This window comes from Acartia tonsa, chromosome 3 (assembly GCF_053477335.1).
Source record: "Acartia tonsa isolate MP-2025a chromosome 3, ASM5347733v1, whole genome shotgun sequence".
NCBI lineage: Eukaryota > Metazoa > Arthropoda > Copepoda > Calanoida > Acartiidae > Acartia > Acartia tonsa.
This window is the reverse complement of record NC_137262.1, coordinates 10,314,394-10,326,427: the sequence shown is the minus strand read 5'-3', so window position 1 is coordinate 10,326,427 and position 12,034 is coordinate 10,314,394. Positions and strand designations below refer to the sequence as shown.

Below are 12,034 nucleotides of genomic sequence, written 5' to 3'. Positions count from 1 at the left end.
ACTGTTTCTAGAATTATTTTTACAATTTGAATGTATTTTTTAATCCACTTTTGTATAAAAACTGATATTTCATGTAATAAAGTACAAATAAAGTTTTCTATTATAAATATTATGTTGTTGCATGCTATGCTAGCTGTGCTAGATTATTACTAAAAATGTACAACTATGAAGTATAATTTACAGATCTAAAAATGGATGATATCCTGTCTACGCCTATCCAACGGATGGGTCCGAGTAGCAGAGTGATCAGACGACAGTCTGGCTTACCTGAAAAGCCAAGGTAAAAATCTGGTTGGGTTAGAAAGGGGACACAATTCTTGATAAGGTTATAATTTATAATTGTGGGGGCGGGGTTTAAGTGCTAATTTTTGGAAACAGACCTAAAACACAAAGGAATTAGATCTGTAAAAGAGTTAAAGTACTATTTCACTTGACACTAAAATAATTCAGGCACGTCACTTCTCATTAAAATTGTCTTAAGTAGGCGAGAAAAGAAAAGAAATGGCAGTAAAAGGTGTGTTTTATTTTTGTAGGTTTCCGCAACGTTATTTACTGTTCCACATTGTACCATATGAAAGCAACAACCAGTGTTGTAAATCTTTTTTAGTTGAGTTCCTTTGTGTTTAGGCCTGGTTCCAAAAGTTAAGATGTTTAAAGAAAACATGTTAAAACGTATCAGATGTTTTTTTATTGAGATATTAAATGGGATATTGATATTTTATTTTTGTACCTAATCATTTTAGAAATATGAAAGAGCAAACGATGGAAAGATCATTTCGTATGCTCGACGATGCCATTGGATCTCCCACTCAAACTTTTACACAGGTTTGTTCCTTTGCATCTCAACTTTCTTGTTAAAACTGAAACATATTTATATAGATAAAAGAATATAAGTGCTTGATAAAATACTTTAAGTACCTAGGCAATTAAAATAGCGGCTTTGTCGTATTTTCATAGTAGCTTTTCTCCTATTTCTAGCCCCTGCGGGGCCAATTTTCTAACTCTGCGGGGCAATTATACATTTACCTAACCTATCCTAAAATAACATATCAAATGCTTCTGTGAAATACGACGAAACTCGCTACTTCGTTTTCTTTCCATAATCCCATTTTGTTATTTTTTTTTGTCTTATTATTTTCACTTTTAGAGAACCGGTTTTAACATCTCTCACATGCCCAAGGGTATGCCAAACTTGGAGAACACAGTGTTCCTGCCCAGTGGTGGGGCTCGAGGTGACCGCTCGTTTTTAGCACCAGCTGAGGTCACACGAACGGGTAACAGGGTGTTTGATGAAACTGTTATGAAGTTTGATAATAATCAAAGTAAGTTTTATTGTATTAGTTTTTTTTAACCACTTTCATAGTGTCATTAAATAGCGATGAAATTAAAGGCGTTTAATAAGGAATATAATAATGTAACACAGTAAAACCTAGGGTTGTCAAGCCGAATTCGAAATCCGCCCATTTTTTTGTACCCAGAATCCGAATCCTTTCAAGGCCAGCGAATGAGATAAGTATTGTTTTTTTTTATAAAACCTTTGGGTGCCAGTGTAATTTGCAATCCAATGTCCACTTCCTCCTTGGTGGTTAACATTTTCTATTTGATTATAGATATCTGTACCACAAACATGTACGTAATTTTGTGTGTGGATTTGCATTAAAGAATCTTTGGAATGCTACGAACACAGAGGTGTTTATTCTGCACGGGTTACCCTGCTAAAGGGAGTGGGGTGGAATAAAGAGCTCTGAGAACATTTCTTCCCATCCTTGGGGGAAAAAAACTAGAAAAATATGTGGGAGGGGTAAAAAAAAATAATTAAATAAGGAGTAGGTATTGGAAACCTTTTTAAAAATTTTCTTTTTCTTGGGAAAAACTTGGGGTGGGGGGAAATTAAATATTTTGCAGCAGGGGAAAAAATGAATCTTGTGCTGAATATACAGTACACCCTTGTAGTTACATGCTTGTTCGTAACAATCCATTTTCTATTCAGGTATTCTAAGTGCTACGTTGTATTCCGCGGACTTGGAAGAAAATCCAGGAGTTCAGGGAACTGAGAATCTATTTAATGAGTTTCTTAGGTACGAAATTTAATTATTACTTTTTGTTTTGTTTATATTCCTAAAGATACATTGTAAGTTATATTGTTTTAAAGTTTTCGCAAATTTATCTTCAAAAACATTAAGTAATAAGTATGTTTATCGGATTCAAATGTCGGTCAAAATTGACTGTTCTTTCCATGGAAGCTTTATAAATGTCTTTAGTAGGTTTTAGGCTATTTTCTTAGCAATTTCTGCCTTTACCTAGAGAAGATAATATGCTGTAATTAACTAAGGATTTTTTTATTTCTAAAAATAAAAGAATTAAGACAGTTTGTTATTTCAATTCATGTTTCCCCATACTTTCATTTTTAAATTACGAGATCTCTACATTAGTTTTCCCCTCCTGAATTCTATATATTGTAGTGTTATGAACACCGGATCTTTGGGCCTTGAGACTGTTCCTGAATTTGAGGACATGGTTAACAATCATATCAGAAGATTAAGGTAAAATATTTCAATTTTAGCATGAATTTGTAATAGAATAACTTATAAAAAAAACAGTTAGTTGTTTTAAAAAAAAATTTTTGAACTTGAAATACGTACGTATGAAAAGGCGTATTATTTTTCTTATAACATATATTTTAAAAAAACATTTGCTTGCTATTAAACGCCTCCAATATTTGCTTTTCAAAACTTGTCTGTTTTTTTATCCCTTCATCCCTTGAAAAAATAAGAATTTTAATTAATACCTACCTAGTAAAATTATTAATACTTTTTAGGCAATTGATAATATCCCAGCCAACCTTTCGTGACAAGAATCCTAAAACTGCGGCAGTTTGTGAAGATCTAATTAATGAGAGAAATACCTGGAGAATTCTGAACAAGGTATTTATTCCACAGAACAATTTGATCTTGACACTAATATAGGTATATTTTTATTATACCATATGACCCATAAAAAACGTGTTTTTAGGGTCTATCTTCAAAAGTAGCATATATTCTTATTCTCTATATGTAAAAAGTTACTTTTTGCTTTGTCACTTTTTCAAAACTTTAGCTCTAAAAATCTCTGCTGTTAATTTAGGTAAAATTTAAATTTTTATATATTCTTGTGTGTGAATGTATAGAGAACAAGGACTTGCTTCTTTAGATGATACAGTAAGAAATAAAGGCTGTGAACTCTAAAATATACTTTTTTATTGGTCATGAAGTAGTTGTATGTAGATAAATTAAGGGGGGGGGGGGGTCGGATCTGACACTTTTGCGTAAACAGGGAGCATATGCTTTGTCTCAGGAGTGAGAGGATAGGTTATTAAAGAAAAAAGTTTACAATTGGGGTGTATTTTTCTTATATTTAAAAAAATTTGGATTTGGCCACCAGCTTCAGGTGCTGCAGGCCTACAGGTTGTCTCTGGACAGGAAAAAATGAAAAGAAATTTTTTTTTTAAGAGTTAGAAGTCAAATTATAAAACAAAATATCCATCCTTTTGAATGTTATTAACATATTTGAAGATAAAAGATGCATATTTTGTTTTATAACATAAAACTCTAACTCTTCAAAAAACATTTTTTTTTTCATTTTTACCTGTCCAGAGACAACCTGGAGGCCAAATGCAAAATTTTTTAAATATAAGAATATTACACCCCAAAAGTAAACTTTTTTCTTTAATAACCTATCCTCTCACTCCTAAGACAAAGCCTATGCACCCTGTTTACGCAAAAGTGTCAGATACGAACCCCCCCCCCCCCCCCCTCCCCGACAAATACAGAACAATCTGATCTTGACACTAATATATATATACCTATTTATATTATAGTTGTATACAGATAGATTAATTACAAGTACAGAACAATCTGATCCCGACACTTCACTTGTTCCTATCAACCCAAACAGTGAGAAGAGAATTATTGAGAGGTAAATGAAAATTTTTTAGTCAAAGATCGACAAATTGCTGTTCGTACACCCATAAAATAACGAGAGAAAAAAAACATTCGGTGGATTTTGGTTAAAAATTTACACATTGCTAGATTGTATTAACAATTTTATTTTAAATTTAACGAATGTGAAGCGATTTTAAAGACACTTTGGTGACAATTGTAATTTAAATTCCAGTGTTCCCTTCTTCACCGAATAAAACCATTACATTTTGTTCAAATCAATACATACTTTTCATTTAGATTTTTCCTGACCAACAAAGAGGTTCGCCAAGCGTACATTGTAGTGGACTGGTTGGAGAATAACGCCAAGGACGCCAACGAGAGAATGATCACACAGCAGATGGAATGGTTCACCGATGCCACGGTAGGGGATTAGATACTTATTAATTATGAATACTTTATTAGAGGTTTAAAACCTTAAGACACATGAAGGCCAGCTTAATTTCTACACTTGAAATATGACATTTATTTAAGAATTATGTGACTAATGTGTAAAAAGGATTAGGTATCTGCATTAAAAGTAAGATTTTAAAATTATTTAAGAACTTTACATATCTTTGGCGAGGACAATAAAAATTAAATTCTCATAATTTAGCATAAATATAATTTAAGATCTCAAAAATTCAAGATACATTTTACTTTTTAAAACTTTTTTTCATTACTCTACTAAAAACATAAATATTAAGTTTGTATTTTATTAGATTTGCTGGGAGAACACGACAGCTTTCCTGTGTCGTGGACAAACTCGTCCTGGCATGGTCAAACATCTAGACCCTGATGCTCCAAATAGGTAACATTCCTTATATTCAAGAGAAAGGTGTTGGGTGGATATTAATAATTTATTTTCGGAACTTCAGAATGGTCAGCCACCGTTTTTAGTTCCGTATTGAACCATATTACAGCAACCGATAAGCTATTAACAATAAAAGTAGCACAACTAGGTTCCTTCTTTTTCAATTTTTACTTTGAATTCGACCCCCTTTTTTTAAATGTAGTTTTAAAAAGAAAAAGTTTCGGGACCAATGTACGAAGCGAAGCCCAGTAAGTCATGCAGCGGCGTAATCTAGCGGCACTTTCAAACCATTTTTGTTTTTCTTTTTTAGGGGCGATTTCTTTTTAGAAGAGTGGCAGGACCCTCCTCTAAAATGGTTTTAAAAAACCTGCTCAGGACCTTTAGAAGCCACATTAATAAGAAGAACGAAGTTACCTTTCAATAGAGAACCATATCGGTTCAGCAATTAGCGAGATCCTGCGGTACATACAGATCATGTTACTTTGATATAAGGATATTAATGTTAAGCTAGCTTAATTAAACCATCTATATATTTTTCAGAAATGGCCTGGTTCTCCACGAGTTGGACGTTGAAGATGATTCTAAGCTGTTGTCCTGTATGATGAACCTGGTCAGATGTGGACTCCTGGATGAAGCTCAGGTACAAAATGCGAATGGCTTCATTAACAAAGACAAGATAAAACATGACAAATTTGTCCTAAAATAGCGCAGCTAGATGCAAGGGGCTGCTAGTTAAAAACATAACAAGCAACAATATTTTAAATTGTAAAAAAACACAATTAACTGTTATATAGAAATTTAATGTTAGAACTCAATGCTGCTTAAGCAATTTTACTGAGAGGGTGATTGTACCAGTGAATTTTGATATAGATTTTATTTTAGAAGTAAGTAAATGCGTAACTTACAGATGGACGAACGAACATAACCTATGAAAAGCGTAGTTGCGCCTTTAAAAATAAAAATTATATAGTAAAGTTTAATGACAAACAATATTTTTTCTCTCCAGGAACTTTGTAACCGTCTGGGTCAGTCCTGGAGGGCGGCCACTCTGGAGGGATGGAAGCTGTACCATGATCCCAACTATGAGAGTGGCACGGATGGACGTGGAGATAAAATACCCATCGAGGGAAATAAGCACAGGTTTTTATTTCATTGCATTACAAATATAGTTTTAGTTTTATTATTGTTGCTGGTGTTTCAAATACACTTCTGAAATTTAATTTATGTATGAGCATTTATTATACATTGCAACTTTTTTGTTTGCCCTTTCGTCCATAATAGTATGAGAATTGTGGATTTCTTAAGAGCAATTGTGATTTTTCTTTATCAATGTGAGTGATTTCTATTATTTCTTTATAAAGATTTTTCCCCTCCTTATTATTAAAGGAAACCTAGTTTTTGTATTGGAAAGGTATTTTTATTACATTATGTGATATATTTACCGAAAAAGTGATGAAAATTAATATGTAAATATTTCAGGGACATCTGGAAGAAAGTTGCATGGCGTCTAACAAAGGACAAAAATATGCCCCAAATAGAGCGCACAATTTACGCGGCATTGTGCGCCAACCTGGAACAGCTGCGCAGTGTGTGCACTGTCTGGGAGGACAAACTCTGGGCCGGAGCCAAGTGTGCCGTTGATGTGATGGTCGAAACTGAAATAAGGTCCCAGATCATCAAGAACTTTGCTGAGCTTCCTACAGAATACTGGAATTCTTCTACTTCTCTATCCAAGGTTGGCTTTTAGTTTAATTTGTTGAGTTTTAGTTTAATTTTAGTTCTGAAAATATTTCCAATCTATTTTTTAGTCAATACCAACTCATTTTTAATTTACGATTAAGAAAAAAGTAAAAAATAAATTTTTGTGGGGGGGGGGATTTTTTTCTATGGGAGATATCTCTTGGAAGAGTGGTTTACCCACCCCCAAAATAGGTAGTTATAAATCTTCCCAGGACCTATAAGAAACTACTCTGTAAAGAAGAACCATAACGGCTTGGCGGTTACTTTATTATAAGGAATACAAATATTCTATACAGGTAATTGCAGAGGCAAGTTCTGGCCTCACCGAAACCTCCAACGTCAACAAATACCGCAAAATCCAATCCCACATCATCCTTGACGACTACCCTGGATTGGTGGCCTCTATGGTGAGCTGGGTAAAGGAGAATGGAAGTGGCCTGGAGGCACACATGCTCAGGCTCATGAGTCATTTGGTCCTGGTGCACAGGAGTCTTGGCATTCATGGAGATCCTGCCAGTGAAGAGACCATTCTCACTGAATACACAAGGTATGCAAATCTTCTTCTAATCTTATTGTTATAAGTTTGTGTGTTGACTATTGTGTTTTCATGTAAAGGTATGAGTTATTAAACAAAGGTTTTGAAGAAATGTATGAGCTACACGTCGCGATTTTCAGTTGGATAATTAAACATCAAATATTGGACCAGTATTCCAAACCATGGACTTACATCTTTATTTCCAAATCTGGTCTCAGCATGTCATGTGTTTACTCTAATCCACCCCAAAGATTAAATCTTAACAATAAATCATAAGATTTCATAAAATTCTTACTTCTTTGTGATATCATCGATCCTACCGTCTTTCCAACAAAACGTCTCAAAACATGTTTACTGAACTCATTTCATTTGTATTATTTTATTTTAGATACCTAATGAGTCGTGACATGTTAACCCTAATTCCTTGGTATGTTAGCAAGCTAGATGATAGCACTCAGCTACCTCTTCACTCCTCCTACCTGTCAAGCGTGCAGGATCCAGAGGAACAAGCACTTTGCCTCCAGCTTGGTCTTGAGTGTGGTCTGGATATTCAGGAATGTTCATATAAAGTACAAAAACTGTAAAAGTTACTAAATAGATTACAACCTTAAAACATAAAAAAAGACAAATATTTAGTTGCATTATTCTTTATGACTTTACAAGATGCTTCGCTATTAGCCTCTAGGGAAGGGTGGGGGATGTCAGAAAAATAGCTTAAAACCACACAGACATTTTAATTTATAAACCCTCCTGGTAAAGTAAAACTCATTCAGATCAGTAATTTTCCGAGATCTTTAACTTCAGACATGAAAACGTTAATATTTCATTTTATAGGACAGGATATATGAACATAATATTTAGGCTATGATAGTGTCTGCTGTTTCTATAGTCAGATCGGGAGAAGACTCTGTTGATAATGTAAGTTTTATCTGATGAAAGTAAAAAGAAATTCAGAATAAAAACCTAAGCTGGATCTTTAAATCATTTTAGTGGTGAGCCAGATCGGCATGAGCCGAATTTCAGCCAATCACAGCGCGGCATTTCATAAAATGATGTCCTCTCATTGGTGGAAAGTTGGCTCACCCCGATCTGGCTCACCACTAAAATGATTAAAAGATCCAGCTCTAGTTCAGTTTACAAATAACCTGATTATTATAGGAGTGTATATCTGCACAAGATTCATTTTTTTCCCCTGACTGCAAAATATTCCCCCTCCCCCTACTTTTTTTTCCAATGGAGAGGGAAAATAGAAAAATGTTTTCAGTACTCTTTATTTTGTGAATTATTTCTACCCCTCCTACATATTTTTTATCCCCCCCCCCCCCCCCTTAAGAAGGGGATTTCATGCAGAATATACAACACTGGGTTGTTACTTCTTAGCATTAAAAATTCCAAATAGATAATAATTTTTTTATTTTTTTAGGAAGCAATGGTGGCTAGCTTAGGCTGGTTAACTCACCACCCTAGCCAGGTTAGAGATCTACTCTATCAGACAAATGCGGTCATGCGCCGTTTGTTAGGCTTGGGCCAGGTTGAGTTGGCGGGCGAGGCCTTGCAGAAGGTGCCACGTGACACACAGAACTTGGTTCTGGCCGCTTGGAGGCAGGAGGGTGGCGGTCAGACTGTAGAGGCTGGGTTGGTCAGAGAATATCTTGCACTCAAGGTAGCTTTTGTTAGAATCTTTTTATTCTCTTAAATCAAATATTATTTGTAATCTAAATATTTTAGCTATATTCTAATTCTTTTTGTTTAAATTTTAGGTTTATCTTGAAGCACAGGAAACATTTTCTGACTGGTTTGATCATTTCCACCGTGGACAGCCCAGACGACCTGTTATGCCAGAAAATCCAACCTTCACAGAGAAGGTGGCTCATGAACAGAAAGAGAAACAATATCTTGCTGAGCTTGACAGGTAGACAATTTTTATGGTTCAGAATTTTATAAATTCAAAAATTTTCTGCTTGTTCAAGTAGCGACCTTACTTGGGTAGGATTCAAATGGCATCATCATGACGTAAAGTAGGAATAGTATAATCCACCATATAACATTTACAGGTGTTTAGGTACTGGCAAATTAAAGGCTATATTCAACTGATTTTTTAGGTGAGCCTTTGAAAAGAAAAGACCCCACTGAAGTTAAAGACAGGGGTTTAATTTAACAGTAAGCTTGGTTCTGCCAAGGTTTAGGGACGATTTATAATAGAGTAGAATTGTTTGAATTTTTTTTATAAAGATAAGGATATCAAAAGATTTTCTGTCTGCCTAGAAAGGGATAGAATACTTTTTTAAACTCCTGAAAATTGGCGTTATTATTTTCCACTAAAAATTTGCAATCAAATTTTAGGTGGAGAGGGGGACAGCTGATTCAATCCAGACAAGCAGAGGAAAAACTTAAAGAGGTGCTCAACTTTCCAGGAGGTTGGCTCATAGATGAGGTAATTCTTGAAATAACAAATTTTATACAACAACAAATTTATTTTATCATAATACGTACGTAAGGGATTTATAAGGAATTTTTTAAAAACTTATAGAAAGCTTTTAGAAAATATAAGGCAAAATAAACATGTGAATGTTGGCACTTTGTTTCTCATTATTTTTTTAAAATTGTATTGGGACATACCTAGTATAATCCTTTTTCATTCAATTTTGAAAATATTTTCCAGGAATCTAGCAGTAACGAAGAAATGATGGATGTGGAAGAAACTAAGCGACTGGACGAAATGTCTTCTCTTCGCGGAGAACTTATCCCTCAAACTTTCCTCCTTTTACATTCTGTTCTCCACAATACTGGACAATTTCAGGCACTTTATCCATTTTATTATTTCCTATAGAATTAACATTAGGTACCTATTCAAAATTGTTGTTTTTTTGCGGATTTTCCGGATATCTAATAGATAACTTGTCTTAGATTCACATTCCATATTTCTAACCAAAGTTTTCTATACTGGACTTGAGAATATTATGACACTACGGACGTCCGTCAGAAACAGTAATGAACGTTTCGTTTATTATTTACTGATATTGCCAGGGAGTAAGGGAGGGGACAATGGATCGAATATTCAATTTTTAGTAGTCTCAGACATTGGGTACTGGCTTAAAGGGAATGTGCAAGAATTTAGCAGTTTCTGACTGAGTTTGGGGACTTGCGCATGAAATGCCGCTACTCGTTATGTATGTTTTAAATATTGCAGACGGGGAGAAGGGATAAGGGAAGTGGGGGCAAGGGAAATAAACACTCGTTGTGTTAGTTTGGAATGTAGCAGACGGGGAGAAGGGAGAAGCGAGGTGGGGGCAAGGGGCAAGGGAAATAAACAGAATAAAATGGGATATTCTTGCTAGCAGCTGACCGAGTCCAATAATCTTTTAATATAAAAATCACACCAAAAAACCTCAATATATTTCATTAAAAACAAGTTGTGATTTCACTTTACATGACGCTATGGAAATCTGTTATTCAATTATCAATCCCTTTATAATTTCCTACAAATTTTTTGGATTAAACTGGATTTCATGCCCTTTCTTTGATAACTCTTATATTGAATTAATTGCCCATTGTCCCCTCCCTTACTCCCTGGATATTGCTCTTTGAGACTATTTTAAAGTGTAGGGATGCTATATATTGATATCAAAGTTGTTTAGCTACCTAGTGAGTTTAAAGGTTTAGATATATGTATTTCTTTATACGAAGGGGCAGTAATATTTTTTCATTTAAAAAAGGCACCAGTTTAAAAAAAACTGATCCTGTCAAATTTCTTTAAAAATGAAACTCAAATCACATGCACTAACAAAGAAAGAAAAACAAGACACTTGCCAAATTATCACTGAACTTTCATAAACGCATATTTTTATAATGAGAGTAATTACAAAATGGATATTACTGCATCAGGCTGCCATTCGACTGGCTAATCTGTTAGCGGATGAAAGTACAGCTAACTATTCAGCTTTCACCAAGGATAAAATCAAACAGTTCTTGGGTAAAGTCAGGTAAATTTTCAGGTGGAATGTTCCCTGGAAGATATTCCGCTAGTTTAGTTAATAAAACAATATTTTGTCTTAAGTCAACTAGATTTGTTTTAATAAAGGAAAAAACAAGGATGACAAGATCCATAAAAATAGCAAAGCGCAAACATTATTGTTGGACAAACGAACAACATCAATTATAGATCAGATGTTCAAAGTTCATATAAATCTTTACACAAAAATTCATCCGTGTATCTTGAATAGCAGGAGAGAAATTTTCTATCAAACACTCATAGCAGACGCACATTTGGACGATCGGACATTTTGAATTATATAGTAGCTGAGATACTAACAAGAGTGACGAATTTTTAATCGAATTTCTCCAAGCACGCCATTACTTTAAATGATCCTTATTTCAGAGAATCTTCATTGGCCGTGTTGGACGAAGGAAAAGACCCCTGGGGATTCCCAAAGCCTTGAATCAAGTCAACAAATGATCTCATTCTTAGAAGACCAGTTAAATCAGTCATTGATATATGTTGTGCTTATAATGTTAGAGAAAATACTTTTTAAAACTGCCATTAATGGAAAAATCTTTTCTAATGAAGTTTTTTTTACTTAAAAACAAGTTACTTTACTGGTGAAAGTTCATCACTGTGTGACAAAAACAATTACAGGGGTGTATATTCTGCATGGGATCCCCTGCTCAGGGGGGGGGGGGGAAATAAAAAATAAGTGGTTGGAGGGAAAAAAAATGTAAAAATTAAGAAAACTGAAAACATTTTTTCCATTTCGCCCCCCTCCTTGGTTAAAAAAAACTAAAAAAATGTGTGGTAGGAGGGATAAAATAAATAAAATATAGAGTTCTTCAAATATTTTTCTATTTTCCCCCCTACTTTTTAAGAAAAATCTAGGGGGGGAAAAAATTTGTAGCAGGGAAAAAAATAAATCTTTGCAGAATATACACCCCTGAAACAATAATATATCACCTATAATTATTTATGTCTTTTGTACCTGAAGTTTTTTAATA

At 34.3% G+C, this 12,034-nt stretch overlaps 1 protein-coding gene across 1 annotated transcript; it reads left to right on the top strand.

The window, feature by feature from the left end:
- Positions 1–149: 149 nt before the first annotated feature.
- On the top strand, positions 150–11,676 carry Nup107 (nuclear pore complex protein Nup107). Its single transcript, XM_080152606.1, has 21 exons — positions 150–280; positions 744–825; positions 1,148–1,322; positions 1,991–2,078; positions 2,463–2,543; positions 2,819–2,924; positions 3,857–3,954; positions 4,218–4,341; positions 4,679–4,767; positions 5,311–5,410; positions 5,777–5,910; positions 6,250–6,505; positions 6,807–7,057; positions 7,434–7,600; positions 7,908–7,963; positions 8,469–8,708; positions 8,806–8,957; positions 9,389–9,479; positions 9,708–9,845; positions 10,931–11,028; positions 11,424–11,676. Exons 1-21 carry the CDS (start codon positions 192–194, stop codon positions 11,482–11,484), a joined length of 2,676 nt encoding a protein of 891 aa, XP_080008732.1. The 5' UTR covers positions 150–191; the 3' UTR covers positions 11,485–11,676.
- Positions 11,677–12,034: the final 358 nt, after the last annotated feature.